At 41.5% G+C, this 25,096-nt stretch overlaps 2 protein-coding genes across 5 annotated transcripts in view; one reads left to right on the top strand and one right to left on the bottom strand.

Annotated features, from left to right (window-relative positions):
• The window catches only part of UBAC2 (UBA domain containing 2), a 66,135-nt gene that overhangs the window by 30,213 nt on the left and 10,826 nt on the right, over nucleotides 1-25,096 (top strand). For all 3 annotated transcript variants that reach the window (XM_029936491.1, XM_029936493.1, XM_029936492.1), the window contains exons 2-4: nucleotides 687-814; nucleotides 3,004-3,123; nucleotides 3,840-3,949. In XM_029936491.1, the coding sequence (XP_029792351.1) occupies nucleotides 687-814; nucleotides 3,004-3,123; nucleotides 3,840-3,949 (358 nt within the window). The remainder of the gene's footprint in view (nucleotides 1-686; nucleotides 815-3,003; nucleotides 3,124-3,839; nucleotides 3,950-25,096) is intronic.
• Nucleotides 8,414-14,148, bottom strand: GPR18 (G protein-coupled receptor 18). Of its 2 annotated transcripts, XM_029936489.1 has the most exons (3): nucleotides 13,887-14,148; nucleotides 10,342-11,091; nucleotides 8,414-8,780 (listed from the first exon to the last, which is right to left on the bottom strand). In XM_029936489.1, the coding sequence occupies exons 2-3, from the start codon at nucleotides 11,059-11,061 to the stop codon at nucleotides 8,433-8,435; spliced, it is 1,068 nt and encodes a 355-aa protein (XP_029792349.1). In that variant the 5' UTR covers nucleotides 11,062-11,091; nucleotides 13,887-14,148; the 3' UTR covers nucleotides 8,414-8,432. The 2 variants fall into 2 exon arrangements, with proteins under 2 accessions (XP_029792349.1, XP_029792350.1); XM_029936490.1 differs by lacking the exon at nucleotides 8,414-8,780 and having other exon boundaries at nucleotides 9,884-11,091.

The raw sequence follows: 25,096 nt of genomic DNA, 5'->3' as shown, positions 1-25,096 counted from the left end.
AGCATGAGAGGGGGAGGGGCAGAGAGAGAGGTAGACACAGAACCGGAAGCAGACTCCGGTCTCTTGAGCTAGCTGTCAGCACAGAGCCTGACCCGGGGCTTGAACCCACGAACGTGAGATCTAACCTGAGCCGAAGTCAGAGGCTTAACTGACTGAGCCACCCAGGCGCCCCAATGGCCATTTTCTTAATGGTGGAAGTTACTGGCTGTAAACTTGGTTTGGGCCTATGTAAAAGCCAAATGACAGGGAGCCCCTGCCAGCAAATTCCACTGGTTTTCCAGGCCCCTTTGATCACTTACCTCTGCAGGTACAGGTTTTGAAAATACATGTTCATAAGAACTAAATTCCAGAGTTTGCAAACTTGGTCTTCATTCTAACACAAAAGAAGTGAATTCTCTTGCTTTTTTCACCCAGGGAGTTTTTTAAATCTTAGAATCATTCTATTTTTTTAAATACCTTTATTTTATTTTGAGAGAGGCAGAGAGTGAGCAGGGGAGGGGCAGAGAGAGAGAGACACAGAATCTGAAGCAGGCTCCAGGCTCTGAGCTGTCAGCACAGAGCCCGACGCAGGGCTCGAACCCACGGACTGTAAGATCATGACCTGAGCTGAAGTCGGGTGCTTAACTGACTGAACGAACACCCAGGAGCCTCTAGAATCATTCTGAAAGAAGTTTTCTTTCTTCTAGATAAGGCCCCTCTGTCCAAGGGTCTTTTGCTGGTCCCCAGTGCCCTGTCCCTCTTGCTGGCCCTCCTGCTGCCACACTGCCAGAAGTTCTTCGTGTATGACCTCCAAGCCGTCAAGGACGACTTCCAGGTGAGCTCTGCTCGATTGGCCCGCGGGAGGAGAGAAGGCAGAATTTTTTCATAATTTGCTATTTCTTTTCTGCCATTCTTTCTGCTTTTTTTCCTGCAGTGTTTTCTTTTCTGTTATTTTTAGTCCCTTGAAGCCTCTAAATTTTAAAGAAATGATTATTTATTATTATTCCATTAGCAAGTAAATTTTCTAGTTGTATTGCTGTTTTCAGGAAAGCTGATTATAATGAAGCAGTTGCAGTATTTTCTTTTACTAATAGGCACATCTCTTTTCACTTCTTACTCATGGAAATGCAATTTACAATTCCAAAAGAAAAACAATGTTCAGTCTGGTTTTTTTTAATCATTAGTATGCATTCTTAGCATTTTTGGAAATGTTTTTGTATTTAACATTTCAAAACTTTATATTCAGCGTTTGAGTATTGATCAGATGATCGAAGCTCTTCTAGGACTAACAGATTGTGAATCTATGAATTACTTTTATAGAGGTGGTTATATCAAGTAGGAAATGTCCCTTGGGATTTTGCTTCTGGGAAGAGCAGAACTCTATGGCTTTTGAGATTTGTGGGCTGGTCTCATTGAAAATGCTGGTGCTGGGTGTTGTCTGTGAGTTGGGAGTGTAAGAGGGATGTTTTAGCACCAGTTCCAATATAGAGGATTTCCCCCTACCCCCAGGCAGTTTTTGGGCACCAACTAGATGTCATATAATTCAACCAAGTCCTGATACCAGCTACCTGGAGATAGGGTCGTAGCTCACAGGTTAAGCCTTTGGTCCTACAAGGTTGCCTCCCCCTTCTCCACCGTGTTAGCTGCACAGCCCAGGTTGTACCTGTGCTTCTGACCAACTGGCAACAGATTAGGGGTCACCACGGTGTCCCCTTTGGACACCAGATGCCAGTTGCAAGTTCAAATTGGTACTAGTACTTAAGACTGACTGGCTTTAAATCAGCGGTTCCCATGACCCCTTCCTCAGGTTTGATTAGTCTGCAGGAATGGCTCACAGAACTCAGAGAAACATTTTACCTATGGATTACCTGTTTATTATAAAAAGATAGGATAAAAGACACAAACATCCAGATGGAAGAAATGCCCTGGGCAAGGGATGGAGAAAGGGCAGGAGCTTCCCTGGTCTCTCTGAGGCGCCTCACACTCGCCAGTGTGGAAGCTCTCTGACCCCTGGCCTTTTGGGTGTTACTGGAAGAAGCTTCATCAGTCATTGGCCATTGGCAGCTGGCCCAGATTCCAGCCCTCCGTGTCCCCTGGGAGGTCAGAGGGTGGGACTGAGTCCTAGCCCCTCATCCGGGCAGCCAGCCCCATTCTTAGGTGCATCGAAAAGTCATACAGTGACATAAGAAAAGACACCCTTTAACGGCTTTCGTTGCTTAGGAAATCCCAAGGGTTTTAAGAGCCTTGTGCCAGAAATGAGAGTAAAGACCAGATCTATATTTCTTATTATAAATCACAATATCACAGTGTTAGTGCAATTTATGGGCTATAACCTAACACCTTTTCTTTGCTAAATATTGATTAGCCATTTTAAGCATAATACCCTATTTCTGGAACACTGAAACCTTCTCTTCATAGTGATAAAATTAATACCATTGCCAATATTGGAGCCATCAAGTTCCTCGGAAAGTCATTCAGTTATTTATTCAACCACTGCTTTCTGTCAGAATATAATATAGCCTCTGTATTGATTCAGTTGCTGTAATGCACTAGTTCTCACCCCTGGCCGAATGTTAGAAGCACCTGAATAAACTAAAACACACGTACACATGCATGTTCTCACATGGACTGATGACAAGTCCTCATCCGAGATCAATGGAGTTAAAAAATCTGCTGGTGGGCCTGGGCCTTGGTGTACTATCTAAAAGGACTCACAGGGGACTCTAGCGTCTGGCCAGCCCCAGGAACCACTGCTGTAAGGGAACAAAAGGACCCTTCGGCCCTCAGTTGGTACCTTTCTGATTTGGGGGATTAATTTGATGTATCTCGCCAAATAGGCAAAAGCCCCCTCACATCTGTGCTCTAACGGTGGCGACCTACCCACACGGAGGAGTTTCCATTTGTGTGTACGTCATTATTTTTATTAAATCAGAGCATTAAAAATCAGCAGTATGAAGTAAATGTAATAAATTTGGTAAAGCAGAGATCTGAACAAATCTTACTCTGTTTTAAATCCCCATTTAGATTTGGAGGTTGATATGTGGAAGAATAATTTGCCTTGATTTGAAAGATACTTTCTGCAGCAGTCTGCTAATTTATAATTTTAGGATATTTGAAAGAAGATATGGAAGCAGAAAATTTGCGGTAAGTTTTTATGCATTTTCCCTTTGCTACTTAGGTAATGGAAAAAAGATGCTTTTGTTTTCTTATTTTTAAATAGTTTTCTTTTGTTAAGCTTGGTGTTACTAAAAATTATCTTTTAATTATATGATCCTCTATCTGATTTGGAGCATGGCTGTTAACCAAAGATTTTAAATTTAAGCCACTAACATGAAATGATAGTGATAATGATAGTAGATAATATCAGGTGTGTGTGAGCAATAAAAGTTTTTATTAGGATTCTGACTTTAATAAAATTTTAATCACTTATTTTGGTTAATGGTTTGTGTGTTCCTTGTTAAAAATAAATCATGCTAGAAATATCTTTTTTTTTTAACCATACTCAGAAATTATGGAAGTGTTAATGCATTTGACCAATAAGGCTTTACTTCCCCATTTTGAAAATTCTGTTCTAATAAAAACAAATATTAAAAAGTAATACAGAGCTGGTTCTAATTAAATGAATGTTATTTATTTTTCAAAGACTCCTTTTAACATCATTTAAAATTTTTTTAAATTTATTTTTAATTTAGTTTTTTAAAGTCTGTCTCATGCCCAGAGTGGAGCCCAATGCGGGGCTTGAACTCATGACCCTGAGTTCAAGACCTGAGCTAAGATTAAGGGTCAGATGCCTACCGGCTGAGCCACACAGGCGCTCTCGAAGACTCCTTTCAATAATGTTCTTCCTGTTTTATTTTCAGTCCTTTTTGCTGGGTTCCTGGGTCTTGTCGGCCTTGCTTGACTTCCTCCTCGTTGAGGCGGTGTGGTACTCCTTTGGCATTGCTGCAGCCGGGGGTTTGCCTTCTGGATTGTAAGTAGCTCTCAAAGATTAGCTTTGTAATTAAATCAGATTTAAGTTACTGTACATGAAAATCAGCAAAAGAATATTTTAAACTCAAAGACGTAGTAAAATTGATTCTACGGGTAAAAAAATCCAATGTATTCTTAGTCACATTTTCATTATGTTCTTGAGATGGAATCTGTTTTACGGTTTTTCTTAGAAAACTTTTAATGAATTTTCTGTCCTAGTCCAGAAGAGAGAATTAATTTTGTAGTTTTATAGCGAAATTTTGTCTGTAGTTTTGTGAAGTAATTAAACACATAAATACAGAATTTAATTAGATTCTATTAGGAAATAATTAATTTGAAGTTAAGCTTCTGAGGAATGATGTTTTTAAAAATCAATACTGTTTAGATACTTCTGCCAAAGATAAAGTTTAAAACTTTGTAGCCAGCCTGCAGCGTCCAGCCTAAATCAGTTTGTATGGGTGTGTGTATGTATGTATGTATGTATGTGTGTGGTTATCTGCTTTCATATTGTATTGATCTTCTTTAAAAATAAAAATAATTTATGAAATAAAACAATTTATGAAATAACTAGTACCTAAAAATATAGTAGTTAGCACATATAGATGACCTTAGAGCATTGTGGAATCAAGGATCTGAGAGATGAGATACTGTGAAATAAAGACATCAGGTATTTAAAAATCTGTGTGTGCCGACTACTGCCTTATTTTAATTTAGATCTGTGTTTTTGAGGACTGTTTGGGTATTGTATAGTCTTAATTCAGATTTGCTTTGGATCTCTCCGATAAAAATACAGCTAGTGATCTGATGGCCGTCATGCTGTGTTGTTACTGTTTACAGTGTAGCCTTTATGGGATTTACTTACAGTCACACTCATTAAATGAATGCTGCCCATTGGCTGTTTTAATAATGTATGATTCTGAATGATACCTGAATGGAGACAGGTAAAGTTCTGTGTCAGACTGTTATGCAGTTTTGTTGAGTTCCAGGGGCTGTAATTATAGTCACACTGAGAGGTTTGAGGTGACCCTTCTGCTTTTGTGGACAGTAGTATAGTCATCAGGGACGATTCATGTTGATTCAGAAAAGCAGCAGAGTTACTAAATCATTAGTTCTCCCCAAATCTTTCTCATTAGGCCAGTGCTTTTTGGGTCTTCATGCCTCCTGAGTGACGGAAGTATATTGGAAGACAATATGAAGGTTAATTCTGCCATCACCTGAATGAGAACCTATTTCTCTTTTCAAATCATGAGACAGTATAGTACGGCTTTTTAGAGGCTTGAAATCTTTCTCAACTATAGACTTCTTGGAACATAAATCTTTATTTCAATAAACTGAGTTTTGTAAATACATCTTTCATTTGATGGTAGCAAAGTATCAAAAGCTCAGGAGAGGAAACTTCTCTTTTTGTTGTCAGTGTGCTTTATAATTTGCAGTATTTTTCACACAACATCTTGTTACTCTTTCTTTTTCATGAATGCCAAATTTATCTTCACTCTCTACAATTCTTCATTTCTATTTAATTCTCTCATTTTTAACCTCACTATTATTAAAATTTCTCTTATGTCAGCAGTAACGAATGTTTTAATTTTATGTATTTATTTTTAAATTTACATCCAAGTTAGTTAGCATCTAGTGCAATAATGATTTCAGGAGTAGATTCTGGTGATTCATTCCCTATGTAACTGACTAATTTTTAAAGCCAGTGGCTTATTTTCAGTTGTTTTATTTGACCTTTCAGCTCATAAATTGTTATGACCTCCCTTTATTTCACCAACTAACCTGCTCCTTTGAGCCCCAGCACGCCATTCTCTCCTGGTCCTTTTGTGCGGCTCCCTCTGGGCTTCCTGTCCACTCCCAGGACTTCCACTCCAGGTAACGTGGGTTGTTTGCTCCCAGCTCTGTTGCCAGTCTGTATGACTCTCCTGATCTTGCCCGCGTCGTATTTCCCAGTGACTTCTAAGACTCAAAGAACATTTGTTGTGTGCTGGACCTCCCAGGCCTTCTGGTCTCTTTGGTTGGGCCTCCATCTGTTAATTCGGAGTCCTGTGTAAATCACTCATTCACCCCATCTTCTCTACTCCTGCTGGCAAGTCAGTCTAAACTCTTTTCCTGCCTAGATTTTTGTAGCAGTTCTCTAACTAGTCTTCCTAGTCACTGCAAAGCATCGCCTGCAACGTTGTCAGTTATCCTTCCAAACTGCAAATTTGACCACACTAGTCTTCCACTTAAAATCCTTTAAATTCTTACTTCCTTCAGAGTGAAAACCAGACTCCCCAGAGATGGCATCGCAGCAGCCTGGAGTAGGGGGAATGCAGGGGCTTTGCCTCACGTGCACCAGATTTGAGATTCCGGCTCTCTCACGTTATTACCTGTGTGTAATCTTGAGCACAGCACTTCTCTCAAGTTCTGTTTCCTGAGCTCAGTTGAAAGTTGAGCCTCATATGTAAATTGAGGGTCGTACTGTATGCTTCCCAGGCAGTGGAGAAAATTAAGCTCCTTCATGCAAACATCCTTGCAGTGACAACCTCACACTGATTTTCTTCTTTCCCTTCAAAGCCCTGGCAGTCTGGCCCCAGTCAGTCCTGTGTTTCAGGTCACTTTGTTGGTCATTCAGCTTTCTTAACATGCTGTGTATTTGTTCTCTCATGCCTGTTGGTTTTCTTTCTGTACCCTGTTGTCCTTTGGCAGGAGTAATTGTCCTTTTGTGTGTATTCCAACAAATTTATTAAGATCCCTAGCATTTACTATGTCACGTTGTCATTGTCTTTACCACCTGAGCCTTTCATGCCATCCTTCTAGCTGTCTGAGGGAGGACTAGTTTTCCTTGATGCACTCACAGCCTCACATTCTGTAATGTCAAAGGGATAGTCTTGATTACAGTGTGGCCCCATAAGACTATATAGTAAGGTCTTTGAACCATAGGCCTGTACATTTCTTTTTCCAGTGCTCTGCACAGAAATTATACCTAGCATCTGACAGATTCTCATGACTGTTGTTCAAAATGCAGAAAATGTAACCATTATGTTTTGAAAGTAAAGATAGATCCATTAAAAGCTACATATGTCAGGTGCTTCAGTAACCCATGCCTATTACACACCTGTCCTTGCATACCTATCTACCTGTTATTTTTTAGTTGTTAGTATTTGCATGTGGACATTATATTGTTTCTCAGAATCCAATCCCTCCAGAATAAGTGGAATTTTGGGTTTTTACACATCATATTAAAATATATGTGATTAAAGCACTTAATAAAATTATTTTTAGTTGTGTATTAGATTATTTATAGTTTGACTTTGAGAACCAAAACATACATTTTCACTTTGTATCAACAAAGGTTTTCACTGTATTTCTTTAAAAAGTGGACTCCACACCCAATGTGGCACTAGAACTCATGACCCTGAGATCAAGAATCAGATGCTCTACTCACTGAGCCAGCCAGGCACTCCTTTTGTTGTATTTTGTATTCCCAAATTAAGTTCTTCTCATCAAGAAAAGCCATGGCAGAGAACTTGCCATTTAATAAATTACATAAGAGGCACTGGGCTGGCTCAGTCAGTGGAGCATATGACTCTTGCTTTTGGGGATTGTGGGTTTGAGCCCCATGTTGGGTGTACTTAAAAATAATATCTTTAAAACTAAATAAAGTTTAAAAATGACAAATAAATACGTAAGAGCAGATTAGACTGTATAGTTGAGAGGAGGCTATGACTATAAACCTATAAACCTTTAAAATACAAGAGTTATTTCCCTTGTTCCAGAAATAATTATTTGTTTAAAGATATTTATCTTGAAGATATTTAAGTATCTTGCTCACTTGACTATCCAAACCAAAACTTCCAGCAGTTTCCTCTTTGTTGAGAAACTGCATGTCAGTATCACCTTGATCCCTTTATCTTACGCAGCTTTGAGAACGTTTGTGCTCGGTGAGCTCAGATGCTTTCACTACCGAAAAGTCGGTAGTTGCCATAGCAGGAGCTTGGTTTCCAGGCCTGGTTCCTTAGTCACATCACCTCTTTGGACACTAGTTTCATTATATATAATAAAAGAGAAGAGTTAGACTAGATCATCTAAGGGATGATCTAGTATTCTAGTATTAAAACTCTTTTTTATGATTAGGCTCCTTAGTGTTTATCTGTTTTTTAAGAGTATGCATTTACCCGTGTTAATTATAGAAATCCACTTATAACTAAAGCATTGATTTGATTCTTAGTCCCATTAGGAGGAGATCCTGTTAAGAGTAATGAAGGTGATTTAGCAGGATGTTCTGGCTGCCTCATTTGCATGCTTCCATAATATTTAGAATAATATATGCTTTACAGATGATAGTTCACTTCCTTTTCTTTTTAAATGGGGAAGTTATTTGGTTTGTTATTATTAGGGGAAATTAAATGGCAAGGCTAGGGTGAGAATCCAAGGTCCCTGACTAGTGCCATTTTACTGTAATACACGGCCCAGAAAAAAATCATTCTCTTTTAAGGTGATGTTTAATCACATAAGAAGTGTAAACTGTTTATATTGAAGAATGATATTTCACCATACAGCAGAAATTTTATGTCACAGGAATCACCTTGGGTTACTAGGCAGAAATAGGGTCTCGGGTTAAGTCTCCTGCATTGGTTGTAGGTGGAGTGCGGTGCATGGCCGGCTCTCACTGTGTATGGAATGACTATAGTCTGGTTCCAAAAGAAAATAAATTCGGAGTAGGGGAGGGTTGATGGCAGTCGCCTCTGTAGATCTCTTCCGGTGATTGTTCCTGGCAATTTTGGTCTGTGGCAATTCACAGTGATGCGTTGAACATAGTTGTTTGCCTGGGAATCCTGGAAGTTTGGTGTCTAGAACACAAAATGTAAAATTTAGAGTGCCAGTCCTGAATTATATAGAATAAACCAAAAGAAAATTTGGTTTTGGTTTAATAAAATTATAATTTTATTTATAATTTAAAAATTATATTTATTGATATTGTAAATATATTTATACCATAACATTTATAATTATAATATATAATATAAAATATAATTAAAATTTATATTTATAATTAAAATGTATTTTTAATGTTTATTTTTGAGAGAGACACACATACACACACACACACACACACACACACACACACACACACACCATGAGTCGGGGAGGGGCAGAGATAGGGAGACACAGAATCTGAAGCAGGCTCCAGGCTCTGAGCTGTCAGCAAAGAGCCTGATGTGGGGCTCAAACTCATGAACTGTGAGATTATGACCTGGGCTGAAGTTGGACACTTACCCAACTGAGCTACCCAGGTGCCCATAACATTGTAATTAAAAAAAAACCTTTATGTATTTTGAGAGAAAGAGAGCAAGAGCATGTGGGAGGGGCAGAGAGAGTGGGGAGAGAGAGACTCCTAAACAGGTTCTGTGCTGTCAGTGCAGAGCCCCACATGGGGCTCAAACTCATGAACCTTGAGATCATGATCTGAGCCGAAATCAAGAGCTGGCTGCTTAACTGACTGAGCCATCCAGACACCCCTAATCAAATTGTAATTTAATAATTAAAACTATTTGGGGGACACCTGGGTGGTTCAGTCAGTTGAGCATCTGATTCAGGTCAGGTCATGATCTTGTGGTTTGTGAGTTCGAGCCTTACATCGGGCTTGCTGCTGTCAGCCTGTCACACAGAGCCTGCTTCGGATCCTCTGTTCCCCTCTCTCTGCCCCACCCTTGCTTGCATGCTCCCTCCCCGCCGCCAAAAGAAAATGTAAACTATTTTGAACAGAAGGTGGATTTTGTTTTTTGCCTACTGACTTTGTAGATATCATGATTCCCTTGCACATAGAATTAAATCCAAAAAGTTGTCAACTATGTATTTAGATAAGGCTTGAATGTGAAAAACAAATTGGGTATTTTTCTCCCAGTAATTCAAGAATATGTTTTATACATGTTTTGAAAACAGAAATAATGAATTCATGAGAATACTTCAGAATATTTAATTACGTTGCCACAATAATAAGATCCCACAAAAGTGTTTTTACATTTGTTTTTCAGGAAGGAATGGACTTGGTAATATTGTACAGAGTATCCACTGACCTCAGAGTAGTCAGGAGGGTGACTATAAAGAAATTAAAGACAAAAACCTGCTTATCATTCATAACATTTCACTGTTTACATTGCTTAGTGACCGTAAACTACCCGATCGGAAACTTTTTCTGCGCACGCTCCGAAGGTAGTTGCGGTAGAGCATGACACTAATAACTCGAGCCTGAAATTGTTTTGAAACAATGTAGTAGAGAATCACATCCAGACAGGTGCTGAGGTTCATGAGAAAGGTGGTAAAGGCCCCCCAGGGATTGTAACTGTTCTCCTCCCCTTCCAGCATCAGGAAAGCAAAACAGATGTGGAAAGGCATAAAGCACACCAGCACCTGCACCACGAGTGTGATGATGATCCTTATAGACTTCTCCTTGACTTTGGGTTTCAGCTTCGATGTCCTCCCATGAAGGAGACTGTGAATAATGACCAAGTAGCACCCAATCATGATGAACAGAGGAATCAAGAAAAAAAATATGAGCCGAGTGAAGTTCAGCATGTTAATAGCTTTTAAGTGGATGATGTCAGAAATCTTCAGGCAGGTGGGGGGGGTGGAGGCTTTATCTGGGTCTTCATAGAGCAGTAGGAGCGGGGTGGTGGTCGTCAAGGTCATTATCCAGATTCCCACACATGTTAGCACAGCTTTGCCTGTGTTTTTAAGTTCTTTGGCATATTTTGGCTGTACAATGGCCATGTATCTGTCGGCACTAATAAAAGCAAAAAGCCATAGAGCAATACTTGGATAAAACACCGTCAGAGCCCCAAGAATGTGGCAGAAGTACTCTCCAAATGGCCACTCGCCTCTCATGTAATAAAACATCCGGAAGGGTAAGCTCATTATAAAGATTAAGTCCAATAATGCCACATTCATCATATAGATGGTTACAGTGGTTCTCTTCTTGGTGGTACAGCTGAAAACCCATAAGGCGGTGGCGTTAACAAATAACCCGATTATGAAGATACAGCTGTAGAAGACCAGGGCTGCGATTTTGTACTCTTCTGGGTGTGATGTGTTTGAAAGGCCAGGTTGAGCTCCATTGAGAGGGGTGGTCATCTTACAGTTCTGGGGAATGACACCTAGAAACTGCGAAATAGTAAAGAAGAACAGGAGGATAAAACCATTTTTGAAAAATAAATGCTTAACAGTCTCATACTTGACTTGGCATGCCAGTGGAGTTTAATTGTGAGAATATTTTATGTTGTAGAGTCAATGTATGTGTCATACTATTTATTAAGAAATACACTTACTAAGAAATACATTTCTTAGGTATTATTACTAATACGCACCAACCTATTAAAATGGTCATTATTTTTTCTCTCTCTGCTCACCTTGCTTCTCCCGTAAAGAATAACCTTTTTCAAAATGATTTTTTCCTGTAGTGTGAAATTGGGTAGCAGGTATTCTAATAATAAACATTCTTTGGGACTAATTGGGAGAAGGCCATTAAGAATTTTGAATCTTATAGAAGTTTGCTACTTTTTATCATTTTTATTGTTTAAATATTTTGTGACCCCGGTTAGTAATGTCCAAATAATGAATTTTCACTTGGTCAGTGTAGTCCTGATATGTACACTGTATAGAAAACTAATACAAAGGAACCACATAAGCGGTTAATTCATAAGAATTCTCATTTGAGAGCAGGGACTTTCCATTGCTGCATCTCCCCGGAGTGTGGAGCCCGCAGGGGGTAGACGCTCTGCAAGATGTTTGCTGAATCGAGGGGGTGAAGGGATGACCCCAGCAGCTACTTCCCAGGATGTCCATGAAGCCTGGCTTGCTTGGTCATTGAGCCTATTATTTTTAAGTGGAAACATTTCTTCATAGTATTATGTTCTCTCAATTATCGTAGGTCTAGAAACAGCAGTGTGTTGTGCCATGGTCTACGGATCGGGAACTTGACTCTCGGAACAACACATGAGCTGGTTTTTCATGCACAGGTGGGTGTGCCCACTGCCGCGCTCCCAATGGCCTTATTACCAGCCTCCTAGGAGGGGTGTCGTTGATGCCCCGAGAAAGCAACGCCGCGAGAAGAGGACATTGCTAGTGTAGTAACTTCCATGCCCTGCTCTATCTAGACACAGAAACTTAAGTATTATTTGTCAAATTAAATGTAAAAGAGGAATGTTATAAATAGTTATTAATTAGAAATCACTCCATAACTTTATGTGCATGCAGAAACTAGTTCCTATCCCCCCCCAAACAGAGTCCATTTCTAATGGAAAGTTTAATTGTGATTCTAAGTATCAGTGATGGGATCCCCCCAGAGTGAGGCTTCCATTGTCCCCAACGTGCAACGTCAGCAGCAGTGACTTAAAAATAAACTCCCTTACAAAGAAATGGAATCTTGTGGTCTCCCCTTGAAACATGGAGGTATGAGAAAAGTTTCCTGCAGAAGTGTCACTTGGCACAGTGGGCTGTCTCTAATTCAGCCCCCAGGCTCCCTTCAGTGAGCACTGTGGGGGCGGTGAGCAGTCCCCTTAGCGGCATCACAGGCTGTTGACAGTTTAAAATGAATTTGAGCAATTGCTGTGGACACACACAAGGTGTGAGTTTGTTTTTCCATTCCCACCCTCCTCCTTTTCCTTCCTTCCTTCCTTCCTTCCTAACTATAGCTAGTTTGTCAAGCATCTAAGTTAGATATGATTTTGGTAATGGAATTCTATGTATTAATAACCTATATTAAAATTTCAGAATATTGGTATGACTAGAATATTAGTTTCTATCAAATCAGAAAAATGCTATGTAGAAAAATTAAATCTCCAATATCATACAAAGGAGAATAACTTTGGAGTCTTGGCTCTTATTTTTAATTTTCATTGAATTTTTAAGTGGTTGCAATTGTAAATGAAATTTTGTATTATTTTTTTCTTTTTAAAAATTAATTTTTTTAATTTTTTTATTTTTCTGTCCCCTTTATTTTGAGAGACAGAGAGTGAGCTGGGAGGGGCAGAGAGAGAGGGAGACAACGAATCTGAAGTAGGCTTCAGGCTCTGAGCTGTCAGCACAGAGCCTGACATGGGGCTCGAACCCATGGACTGTGAGATCATGACCTGAGCAGAAGTCGGATGCTTAGCCGACTGAGCCACCCAGGCGTCCCTCATTTTTCTCTTTTGATATTGTTTCAGGACTCACTTCCCCATCCTCATCCCTGAGTGTTGTCACATAAGTTTCCTGGTTACAAAGCCTTTTTGAGTAAATGTTTTAGCCCTCATTGCGCTCAAGCTGATCTTATGTCACCAACACTTGTGTTCATTTGCTTAAGGTTGAAAAAACTATGTGTGATGCATGTTTTAAAGGCATTTCCAGATAGGTCATGCTCTGTACACACAGATACATTTTTGGATAAATATTACAAAGTGATTGGCTTTCAAGTCAGCATTTTAAAAACTTTAGATTCCGTGATTATCTCTAGTCTTTCTTGTTTAAAAAGCATTTGAGTACATTTTCTGAAACAGCGTGACAACAGAGTGGAGGTAGGTGGCAAAGATTTGTAAATATACTTAATAACTTACCATCTTAGCTTTTTCCTTAGGTTGAAAAAACTACATTTACTGTTAACGTAAAACAATGTTGAAAGTAAATAAATCATACATAATAATGTAGGAAGATGACAGCACAAACCATTTCAACGTCCTTCACCAACATAGTTTCAGTAATGTATTGTTAAAATGAGACAAATTATTTTGAAATTTAGTAAGTACAGCTTACTTTTTTTTTCTGTCGCCACCATACAGAGTCATTACAGTATTACTGACCATGTTTCCGATGCCGTACTTTCATCCCTGTGACTTACTTACCTTATACCGGGAAGTGTATGCCTCCCAAGTATAGCATTACTTGGTGATAATCTGTGATGAAATTAACTAAATGCTACTTACCTCCTGTCCATCAAAAGGCTGTGTTGGAGAGGAACCTTTTTCATTATATCCAGTATGTAAAAGAGATCTCTTGTGTTAAAATAGATCTTTCTAGAACTGGTATGTCTAAGAAATGCAGTATTTCTTTTGTCTTAGGCTCTTCTGTTGCTTCACAGAGTTGTGTCAAGTATAATTCCTGGTACAGGAGTCGATGCTCGTTCGGCTGTAGCTGCTGCTTTGTCTCTTTCAGGAAGTACTCTCTGAAATAAGGCTTTTTCACCTTATGACTTTACCCTGGATGTGGTTTCTCTCTTTCACGACTGATTTGTTTATGAAGTCATGCTTAGCATAAGCTCCCTTTGAAATGATGGCGTATATTTAAAAGAATTAAACAAAAAAAAGAATATGTATTCAGTTCATTTACTTTGATGTTTAAAGTCTATATAATCTATTGAAAGAGAATGAGATTTTTAAAATATTTTGAGAGAGAAAGAGGGAGGGAGGGAGGGCAGGAGGGGCAAGAGAGAGGAGAGAGAATCTCAAGCAGGCTCCACACTGTTAGCACAGAGCCCAGTGCAAGGTTTGTCTTAACGAACTGTGAGATCATGACCTGAGCCGAAATCAAGTGTCAGACACTTAACTGACTAAGCCCCCCGGGCACCCCGACAATGAGACTCAATGTTGACTAATGTGGGATTCATAGTGTAACTTCTTCACTTTTTAAGCTGCGTGACTTTGTCTAGTTACCTAACCCCTTTGAGTCTTTGTTCCTACTTAGTTTCTGTACAGTTAAGATAGAGATAATGCTCATCTGGTTGGATTGTGAGGACTCTAAACCAGAAAAATCCCAAGTGTTTAACTAGTACCTAGTACTTAGTACTAAGTTAGATAGTTCTAAACAGAGTTCACCCTTTACTACAGAGTTCTTGAAATCATAAAATACCACTTTTGTTAAAATATTTCTAAGTGGTTAAAATTAGGAGCTCATTTATTTGCTTCTGCTTTGCATATACATTTATCCCCTTAGGTTTGGTTTGTTTGTTAGTCTGCAATGCATCGTATCCCTTTTCTGTCACATGGAAGTCTAGAAATCAATCCTTTTGTATAAACATTTCTGCAGATTACTAAGGAAGGACTGGAATTCTTTAGTGGATTAGTTTACATGCTGGGAGTATTCTAACCTAGGAAGGGAAGTGAGACCAGTGGGAAGGGAAGTGAGCGACCCCAGTCCTCACCTGCCTCGCTACATTCAATTCTTTACATTCTCTTTTCTTAAAAAAAAAAAAAAGTCATTATCTCATTTGCTCGACTTAAATTTTTACTTATCTTTATTTTTGGTTATTTATGATTTGTCAGGTTCTGAAACGTACATGAACTTATTTTTGTTTTATTTTTTATTTTTTTAATTTAAGACAGTTTCAGGGCCCATGCTATTTTTGTCCTCAGATAAAAACCGTAGTTAGTCTGTGACTGGACGGTAGTTCAGCTTCCTCTCCGTTTCAGTCTGAGGGGACCTCTGTGTTCGCTCTTCCTCGCCCCTCTCAGGCTGCCCTGCCAGCCCGTGTCGCCCTTACCGCCGCGCTCCCGTCCCTTGGCTTGGCTGGGTTGATTCTTCACCCCTGTAAAGTTCCTTGGTGCTTGGGTTTCCCCTTGTAGTGGCCTGTGTTTGTGTTGTTGCTGACTGTTTCCTTGCCTTTTAACCTCCACTGTGTTGAGGTTTCTGGGGGTTGGCATATATTGTATATGTGCGTTGGGTAGCAAGCATTTAATAAATATTGGTTGAGGGGTGCCTGGGTGGCTGTTGGTTGAGCATCTGACTCTTGATTTTGGCTTAGGTCATGATCCCAGGGTTGTAGGCTCAAGTCCTGTGTTGGGCTCCGTGCTATGTGTGGAGCCTGCTTGGGATTCTCTCTCTACCCCTCCCTGCCCACACTCTCTTCTCTCTAAAATTAAAAAATAAATAAATAAAAAAATAAATATTGAACGTGTGACTGAAATAGTAGGCGAAGAAATGGACTTTTGGGGGAGTCATGGGTGGAGCACTGAGGCCTGGTGACAGCATCAGGGACACTTGGCCAACTTACAGGAGGGAACCTGCCAACCCCAAGGCAGCCGTGGGGACTCAGGCACCGGGGCAGTGCCCTCCTCTCCTCTCTGTGATCCCTCGGGTGCTTCGGCATTCTCTGTGTTCCCGGCCCTTCCTGACCCTGCATGATACCTTTATGCTAGAAGAGTCCCAGGGTGAAAAAAATTCCCCAAGCCAATTGGCAGCAAGTTAACAGTGGATCGAGAATTAAACTTTCATAGAGGCTAGCTTGCTTCTTTAATACTTGAGTTAATGAGTTTTTTATGCAAATAGACGAACTTCCCTCATTCAGGGGCTATTCCCGCAGCTTTAGTGTCCTCACTTACTTTGGAACATCAGGGAGGTTTTTCCCCTTTTGCAAATCAGGGATTTTGCCTATCCCAGGGGATTCACTTCCCTTCACTTCGTGAAATAATCTGTTTCAGCTCCATTTTTAAATTCTGGTAGATGTTAAAAGCGCTCAGGTTTTATTTTAGCACTGGAGCCGAGTTTCTGAGTGAATATAGTTCGGCCAATTTCATATAGAAGGGACGTAGCTATTAGATTTATATAGTAAATCCCTATAAAACATGCTCTGCATTAGAGAGTTGTCTATACCACAGAAAGTATTTCCTGTTCTTGACGTATTTCTGTTGATCGGGAGTCTTGTTCTAATTGCTCACCCCAGTGTTGTGACGAGGGCATCACTACTTAATATTTGTTTTCCCCGTGTGGGTGGCAATCAGACCATCGCTGCAAAAGGCTGGGGTGGATGGTGGACAGCCCGTCTGTCCTCAGGAAGAGGGTTGTGGGGGAGTGAGGGGTGCTCTGAATGGGGGGAGCTCTTACTGTGTGGCCTTAGTGGTCTCCCACTTTGAGGTTATGGAATTTGTGTTTCCCTACCTCTCTCTTTTTCAAACTTGTGTCTAAACAGACTTCTTTGGTTTTTTTGTTTTGTTTTGTTTGCTTAGTTTTATTTTGTTTTAATGAGGGACCTGTATTGAATAGTGTTTTCTGGATAAAGAATATTGAGATACTATTTGCCTAAATCTGTTTTTAAGAAAAATGTCAGGACCTCACAGCTCTCCTCCTTTTCTCTTGATTCTCTAAATTGTAGTATAAATTTAGCAATTCTGAAATTCCTTTTCCTTGGCACCTTTTGTGGAGTTAAAAAATTTTAGACATATAGACAGGCAGTTACTTACAGCAAACAAATTGAACCCAGATAACCAAAGTGATACATAATTCTAGTTAAAGTAGATCTAAATCAGCAATGAAAGTAGAGTTCCTTAAAGATATTAAAGGTTCTCTCATTTAGAGGGTCCTAAGAGGAGGCTGCTACATGACAATGGAATTAGTCCTGGACCCACCGAAATCCTGCAGGACCCAGGCCCAGAGTTGGCACTGTGACATTTCACTGAATGACTAGAGATCCGGCCGGAGGCTCAAGGACAGCTGACTGAGTAGAACCCGGCATTACTGCGAAGTACGTGGCGGCCTTCCGTAGACTCTGGTCTCACAGTTCAAGGAAATCGTGCATTCCAGCAACCGGGAACTCCTGGGCATTGCTGGTGGGGGGTTAAATTTGGAAAACAGTTGGTTGTTAAGTAGTAAAGTGAAGATACATATGTCCTGTGGCTCAGATTCCACTCGTAGGTAGAAATGCAGCGTGTCAGGAAACCTAGGTAAGAATGTTCACGGTAGCATTTTTTCCAGTAGCTCTAGGAACCACACCAATGTTCAGCTGCAGAGTGGGTAAATCAGCTGTTGTGTAGACAGGTGAATGCTTTTCACAGTCAGAATGAATCCCATAGAAGGTACATGCAACATGGGTAAATCTTATATATATATAAAGTGTTAAGTGAAAAAAAGACATGAAGGACTTTATATTGCATGATTTCATTTATATGAAGTTCAAGAAGCAGGCAAAATGGAAACAAAATGTTTTAGGGATTCATACTTAGGTGCTGAAAGTTTCTGGAAGGTTGTGAGAGCATGTAATGTGAAGGAGGGCACACCGGGAAGGATTCCAGGACTGGCAAGTTCTCTTTATTGACCCAAGTGCTAGTAACCCTAGTATATGTTTTGTGGTAATTCATTAAGCTGTATGTCTTTGTTTTGTCCTTGGATCTGTAAGAAAATCAATAGAACACAGATTTAAAATACATCAAGGAAAAATTAAGGGAAGTCCAGGAAGGCTTGTAAGGTCTCATGACAGAGGAACAGAACCTCGTGAGAAAAGGGAGGCTGGTGGGACTGTTGCCTCGTGCTCGCCCCGCTCAGGCCCAGAGAGACCCGGCGAGGGGGTTACTAGGACCTGGAGGGAGACGCCCCTTCTAGTCGGCTGTCTGGAGAACTGTAGCGACTTCCTCCGGCTGAGGGACAGTGTGCCTGAGGGAAAGGGACATCGACATCGACATCGGTGCCCTGCCTGAGGCTTCTCTTCACTAACCTGCTGTGAGGCCCCATTAGCAGAACCCAGCGGAAGTCAGGGCCCTGGAGCCCTTAGATGGAATCTGTGCCCTCCACCTCCTGGGCAGGGGAGAAGGGAATGGAAGCAAATGGATTTTCCAGCGTGTGTTGCACTTTTTTTGTACGTGTGTTGTATTTCATATTCAAAAAGGTGGTTAAAAATTTTTTTTAATGTTTATTTATTTTTGAGGCAGAGACAGAGTGTGAGCAGGACAGGGGTAGAGAGAGACAGAGACACAGAATCCAAAGCAAGCTCCAGGCTCTAAGCTGTCAGCACAGAACCCAACACGAGGCTTGAACTCACGAGCCGTGAGATCATGATCTGAGCCCAAGTCGGATGTTTAAACTGACTGAGCCACTGAGGTGCCCTCGTGTTTTTTTGTTGTTGCTGTTTTTGTTTTTGTTTTTAAAGCTTGGGCTTTGAGTTGGCGAAGACTGGGTAGAATGTCTCTGCCTCTTGGAAGCTGTTTCTATGAGTAATTTTTTAAAATACCTCGTCTCAGTTCTTACCCGTGAATCATGTCATTCCTTAGAGCTTATGTAAAGGATGTGTTTTAGACACTAGAATACTAGTTCTCTTCGTCTCTCTTCTGCCTGAAATGTCCCTTTTTTAAATTTTTGCGGCACATTTAGATTTTTCTTGGGAATCTTCAGACTAGGGATGGTAAGTATGAGAGCTCTGCCTCCACCGCTAACTGATTAGCTGTGTTATCTTAAAAAAAAAAAAGAATGTTCATTTCTCTGATCCTCACTCTCCCCACCTGGAAGAAAGGGGATGTGGGATGAGGCTTTCTGCAAGGCTCTCCCACCTTTGGCACTGCGCAGCTCTAAGGGACTCTTTCCTCAGAGGCGAGTCATTTACCTTTGTCTCCCTCCGAATTTTTGTAGGCCCGCAGATGAGAGACGGGGGCCAGGCCCGGGGGCTCTGCGCCCTCCCATCGCTGCACGGAAGCCTCAGTGTGTCCGGGACCCGTTTGGGGAAACCTCATCCCAGGGAGCCCTGAGCGTGTGTGTGGGTGTCTCTCATTCATTCTTTATTTGGTTATCCATTTCTAGTAGATTGCTCAATGGTTACAGCTGCTTTGCTCCTCTGTTTTTACCTTTTTCCTGTAATCATTCCTTTCACACACGGCAGGCAGGACGTGCGGCTGTGAGGACATTCCAGGTCCACACTGCCCTCTCCAGTCACTGGGGCTCCCCCTGTCTCCTGGGAGAGCGGGTGTTTGGTGGTGAAGCCGTTACAATCAGCCTACAGAGGAAGACACACATTCTGTGGGCTTTTGTTTCCTTGGTGATAAAACTGCACTGCTCTGGGTTACTCTGAAGAGCTGTTGGCCAGAACTCTCTCTCTCATGCTGAAAAGTTAATGTGGCCCCAGTGACAAGTCAGTTACATTTTTGCAGCGATGTTGTCTTCTTATTGCTTACATTTCTTCATGGATGTTCTTGAGAAGCGTCTGACCTTTGGCTCATGCAGCCTCTTGCCTTCAGCGAGCCACATGGTCTCAATAGCATCTTATCAGACAAGAGAAGGAAGCGGGCGGTGCCACCCTCAGGAGGCAGCCAGCAGGGTGCGTGTCTGGACCCAGGACGCAGACCTGGGCTGCTTTCCCTTGCCTCTGGGAAAGGCTTCCTTCTCACGGTCCTCAGAGCGTCTCAGAACTGGGAGCGAAAGGAGCCTGAGAGGTCTGTCCTTACGGGTCTGCGGTTTCTCCCTGGATGGCACACTCCTCTCCGGGGTCATTCTTCCCAATGCTGTGTGTGTGTCTCGCTAGCGAGGACACCTCGGCTTCAGGGATGTCAGAGCGCCTGACAGAGTGCTTCATAGTCAGGGGCCCTTAGTAAACGGGCTATTAATTTGATTCGTGTCTGTGTGTTTCTTTTTCTGTAAGAAAGAAAACTGTGCATGTCCGCAGATTTGAATTCCTCATGTTTCTAAGTAGATATGATCACAAATACCTAGCAAGCCAAAGAATGAGACCAAGACCAGAAATGGTGGAGTCCCAGCCCTGGGTCAGTATTTGAGCAGGAGAAACGTTTATTAGAGTATCAGAGACATCCGTGCAGTTTACTGCTGGAGGAGACCCGGCCCAGCTAGTCTGCAGGAAGTCCTGTTAGATGGCTCCTGCGCCTCATCTCCTTCCGCCCTGCTGACTGACGCGCTAGGCTCATCGGCAAACACTGTGCTTTTACTGCCCCCTACAGGGCAGGAGCTGGTTTTGGAACTCTTCACTTCCTGATTGGAAGTCTTGTTGAGATGGAAATAAAATTTAAAAAAATTTTTAAAAATATTTATTTATTTTTGAGAGACAGAGCGAGACAGCATGAGCAGGGGAGGGGCAGAGAGAGAGAGGGAGACGCAGGATCTGAAGCAGCTGCAGGCTCTGAGCTGCCCGCACAGAGCCCGACGTGGGGCTCAAACTCATGAAATGTGAGGTCATGACCTGAGCCGAAGATGGATGCTCAACAGACTGAGCCACTCAGGTGCCCCTGAAATGAAGTTTTTAAAAAGTCATTAATCAGTAGAAGGTAATAAAAATATTTTCATGTTAATTTGTAAATATTCCTGCATTAGGTGGTATTCAGTAACAGACATGTCCTCATTCCTCTGATAAAACATTTTTGCTTATACACCGATCTGCCTTCACCACATTTGTTTAAGGAAACTATTTTCCTCTGTAGAACGTGGTATCCTGGGCAAGGGCCTTGAGAAGATTCCGTTTTAATTGCTATTCATGCCTGATATTCTCCTAAGAGTTAAATGTAAAGGTGGCCTTGGAACAAATTTGATTCGGTTTTCTAAATGTTTTAATTGTGGGAAAATAAAACAACATGAAACACAGGGCAGTAGTGTTAAGTATATTCGCATGTGGAGCCACCAAGCTCCAGAACTTTCCTCCTCTCCTGCACGTTAAACAGCAACTCCCATCCCTCCCTTCAGGCCCTGGCAGCCACCACTCTGCATGCTAGAAACCTCATGGAGGTGGAATCCTACCGTGTTGTCCTTTGTGACTGGCTTCTGTCACTGAGCGCAGTGTCCTCAAGGTTCATCCTCGTGCGTGTCTGAGTTCCCTTTCTGTGATGCTGAGTGCCGCCTGTCGTGTTACAGCAGATTTGGTTTCCCTGTTTGTCTGCTGGTGGACACTTGCGTTGCTTCCCCCTGTGGCTCTTAGGACTAATGCTGCTGTGAGCATGGGTGACAACTATCTCGTTGAGACCCTGCTTTCAGTTTTTTTGAGCATATACTTACTCAGAAGTAGAATTGCTAAATCATGTGCTAATTCTGTTTTTAGTGTTTGTGGAACCACCCTCCTGTTTTCCATAATGGCTACACCATTTTATGTTTCTACCGGTAATGCACCAGGGTACACATTTCTCTGTGGCCTTGTCGACACTTGTTATTTTGTTTTGCTTTTGTAATAATGATTCTAATGGGTGTGAGGGAGTATCTCACTGTGGTTTTAATTTCCATTTCCCTGATGATTATTGATTTTGAATGTCTTTTCATGTGCTTGTTGGCCATTTGTGTATCTTCTTTGGAGGAATGTCTGTGCACGTCCATTGTCCTTTTTGTTTTGTTTTGTTTATGAGAAAGCATGAGCTGGGGAGGGGCAGAGAGATGGGGCGGGGGCGGACAGAGGATCTGACGCTGGCTCTGTGTTGACAGCAGTGAGCCCAATGTGGGGCTTGAACTCTTGAACTGTGGGATCATGACCTAAGCTGAAGTCGGACGCTCACCTGGCACCCCTCCATTGTCCATTTTAAAATGAGGTGGGTTTTTGTTGAATTGTAGGAGTTTATATTTTCTAGATAATAACCCCTTATCAGATATATGATTGCAGATATTTCCTCTTATTCCGTAGGTTGTCTTTTTACTCTGAGTGTGCCCTGTGATATACAGAAATTTTTTTTGACTTGGTTTTAGGTCCACTCATTTCATCATATTCTCATGTAATGATGAATCAAAAAACTTTTTAAAATGGTACGGTAGGGTGGGGTAGATTTTCTGAAGTAAAATCTATGTGGTTTTTAAGGACCCTTCCCAGTGATTTAATATGAAGAGTATTTACCTTGAGTGTTTAACATTTTTCCATCATGCAGGAGGGTGTAAAATAGGGTAGGCAGAAACTGGCTGTGCTCCAGAATTGGCTTACTTCAGAGCCTCCCACTTGCTAGTGCTTTTTTCTTATGCTCTGAGAATCGTTTGTCTTTACTCTTATAATAATATGAAAATGAAGAATAACATTTACCTCCTTACAGTGTTCTTGTTCCGTGCTTATCCTGATTGATGTTGATCCATGATTGCTTTAAAAATATAGCTTGTCTGCTCATCATATTTTGAAATTACAAAAGCGGGGAAGATATTTTACTATCTTTAGGCCAAGCTCTTGTAACAAAGAAGCTCTGAATGCTGCCACTCGAAGAACACAGATGTTTTCTCCTTGTAACACACCTGGTAGGTGGGTGAGTTCTGTCCTAGGAAGTCATTAAAGGCCTGAACTGGTGGGAGTCTGTCATCCCCCAAGGTGACTCTCCTGTTTCCATCTCTAGTCAGCATTGAGGAATTCGGAGGGAAGTCCAGGATGAGGGTTTTTTCACCAGGTGCTTTGGAAATTGTAAATGTCACTACTGCTCACACATCATTGGCAAGAACTTGGTTGTGTGGCCGCACCTAATCGTAGGGGGGGCTGGGGAACAATCCTTAGCCAGGCAGCCAAACCCCTAGAGACACTCTGGAGAAACGGGTTTTGGGGGGAACTGCTAGTAGTGTCTTCAAAGAGCAACAGCTATAACATGATCGCTGGTTTAGCAAGCTGGAGCCGTGGGCTCAACATGAACATACAGAACACTGAAGAGAGAACATCAGGGTTTTCTTTTCAGCCGACAGAAATCAACTGTGGGGCACTGAGTGTTGTAATTGTTTCAGCAGTCACGTTTGGAAAAGCTATGGGAAGCCAACAAAATAGCATGGAGACGTGACTGCCAGCCCACATTTAAGCACTCGTAGATGCCATACGCAGTATTCCAGGGCACCAAGTATGGCTCTCAGTCCTGGTTGACGTCAGGAAGGGGTGAGGCAGCAGACCTGCCGTGTGCAAAGTGGTTGAGAGGGCAGGAGAGGGGGAGGGGGCCCAGGAGAACAGTGCTCAGGTACTGGATGGGCTGCTTTATGAATGTGGAGTCAGGGGCGCTTGCGGGGCCTCAGTCGGACGTCCACCTCTTGATTTCGGCTCAGGCCATGATAGCACAGTTGTGAAATTGAGCCCCACGTTGGGCTCTGTGGAGCCTGCTTCAGATTCTCTCCCTCCCTCTCTCTGTGCCCCTCCTCAAAAAAATACACGGAGTTAAAACTTGGGGCCCAGGGATGGCCAAGGGTGAATTAAGACTACAGAGAGATGGTACAGGAAACTATTGGACTTGGTAAACGGTAACTCTTGGCACTCACAGTCTCAAGGCAAAGTGATTCGCTTGGGAGGTGCTGAATTGTGGACACTGAAGACACTCTAGCAGTGAAAGCACTGGGCAGGGCTGATTAGGAAATCCACACACTGAGTAGGTAGCAAGAATGGAATCCCTGTGAAAGCCCTTTAAACGCTGAGCGTCTCTGATTCTGTGTTCTTTGCCGTCGGGCTCATTGTGCACGCACGCACCGCTGTCCCACACATACACCGGATATTCACTTAAAGGGAAAGAAGGCCAGCCATTTGTGACAATACAGATGGGCATCGAGGGCATCGAGGTGAGATAAGTCAGAGAAAGACAGATACTGTATGATCACACTTAATAATGTGAAATTTTGAACCAAGCCAAACCAAAAACCAAGCTTACAGATAAGGGAATGGGTTGATGGTTGTCAGAGGCAGGGGTAGAGGGGGTTGGGAAAATGGCTCAAGGGGGTCAGTAGTACAGAGTTTAGTTGCAGGATAAAAATAACTCCTGGCAATATAAGATACACCATGGCGACTAGTGAATATTATATTGCAGTGATACTGCCCATCACTTTGGCAGCAGAGAATACAGAGATTAGCAAGGCCCCCATGCAAGGGCGGCACAAAAATTCATCAGGCATTAAAAAAATACTATATTGCATGTAGGAGAGTTGCTAAGAGAGTAGATCTTAAAATTCTCATAAGAAAGAAAATTCTGTAACTATATATGGTGACAGATATTAACTAGACTTACCATGGTGATCATTTTGTAATACATATGACTAGTGATCATTATGTTGTGCACTCGAAACTAATATAATTGTTCTGTCAGTTCTCCCTCAATAAAAATAAAATAACAAGGCCATAATTCAGTATAATATAGAATTATCACACTATTGAAATAAACTGTAAAATGAAACAGTTCTATTATTTTTCGACATAGTCTAAATGGTTGACTTTACTTTCTAATGAGAAAAGAGTATTTAAAAATTTTTGAAGTATATACTTTTAGAAAGTGCTATAAAATTCTTAAACAGTAGGGCACCTGGATAGCTCAGTTGGTTAAGCATCTGACATCAGCTCAGGTCATGATCTCATGGTGGGTGCGTTTGAGCCTCAGGTTGGGCTGTGTGCTCACAGCTTAGAGCCTGGAGCCTGCTTTGGATTCTCTATCTCCCTCTCTTTCTGTCCCCCCCGCCCATGCTTTCTTTCTTAAAAATAAATAAAAACGTTAAAAAAAATTCTTAAAGAGGAACAGAATGAAGA

The sequence above is a fragment of the Suricata suricatta genome, chromosome 4, assembly GCF_006229205.1.
Source record: "Suricata suricatta isolate VVHF042 chromosome 4, meerkat_22Aug2017_6uvM2_HiC, whole genome shotgun sequence".
In the NCBI taxonomy this organism is placed as follows: Eukaryota; Metazoa; Chordata; class Mammalia; order Carnivora; family Herpestidae; genus Suricata; species Suricata suricatta.
This window is presented reverse-complemented; position numbering and strand designations above follow the sequence as displayed.

Excerpts from the sequence above, each read along its gene's own strand:
- GPR18 (XM_029936489.1), bottom strand. The coding sequence starts at position 11,061 with ATGACCACCCCTCTCAATGGAGCTCAACCTGGCCTTTCAAACACATCA. Across the intron at positions 8,781-10,341 it reads TCATCACACTCGTGGTGCAG|ACACCAAACTTCCAGGATTC; the intron begins GTGCTGGTGTGC and ends TTTGTGTTCTAG.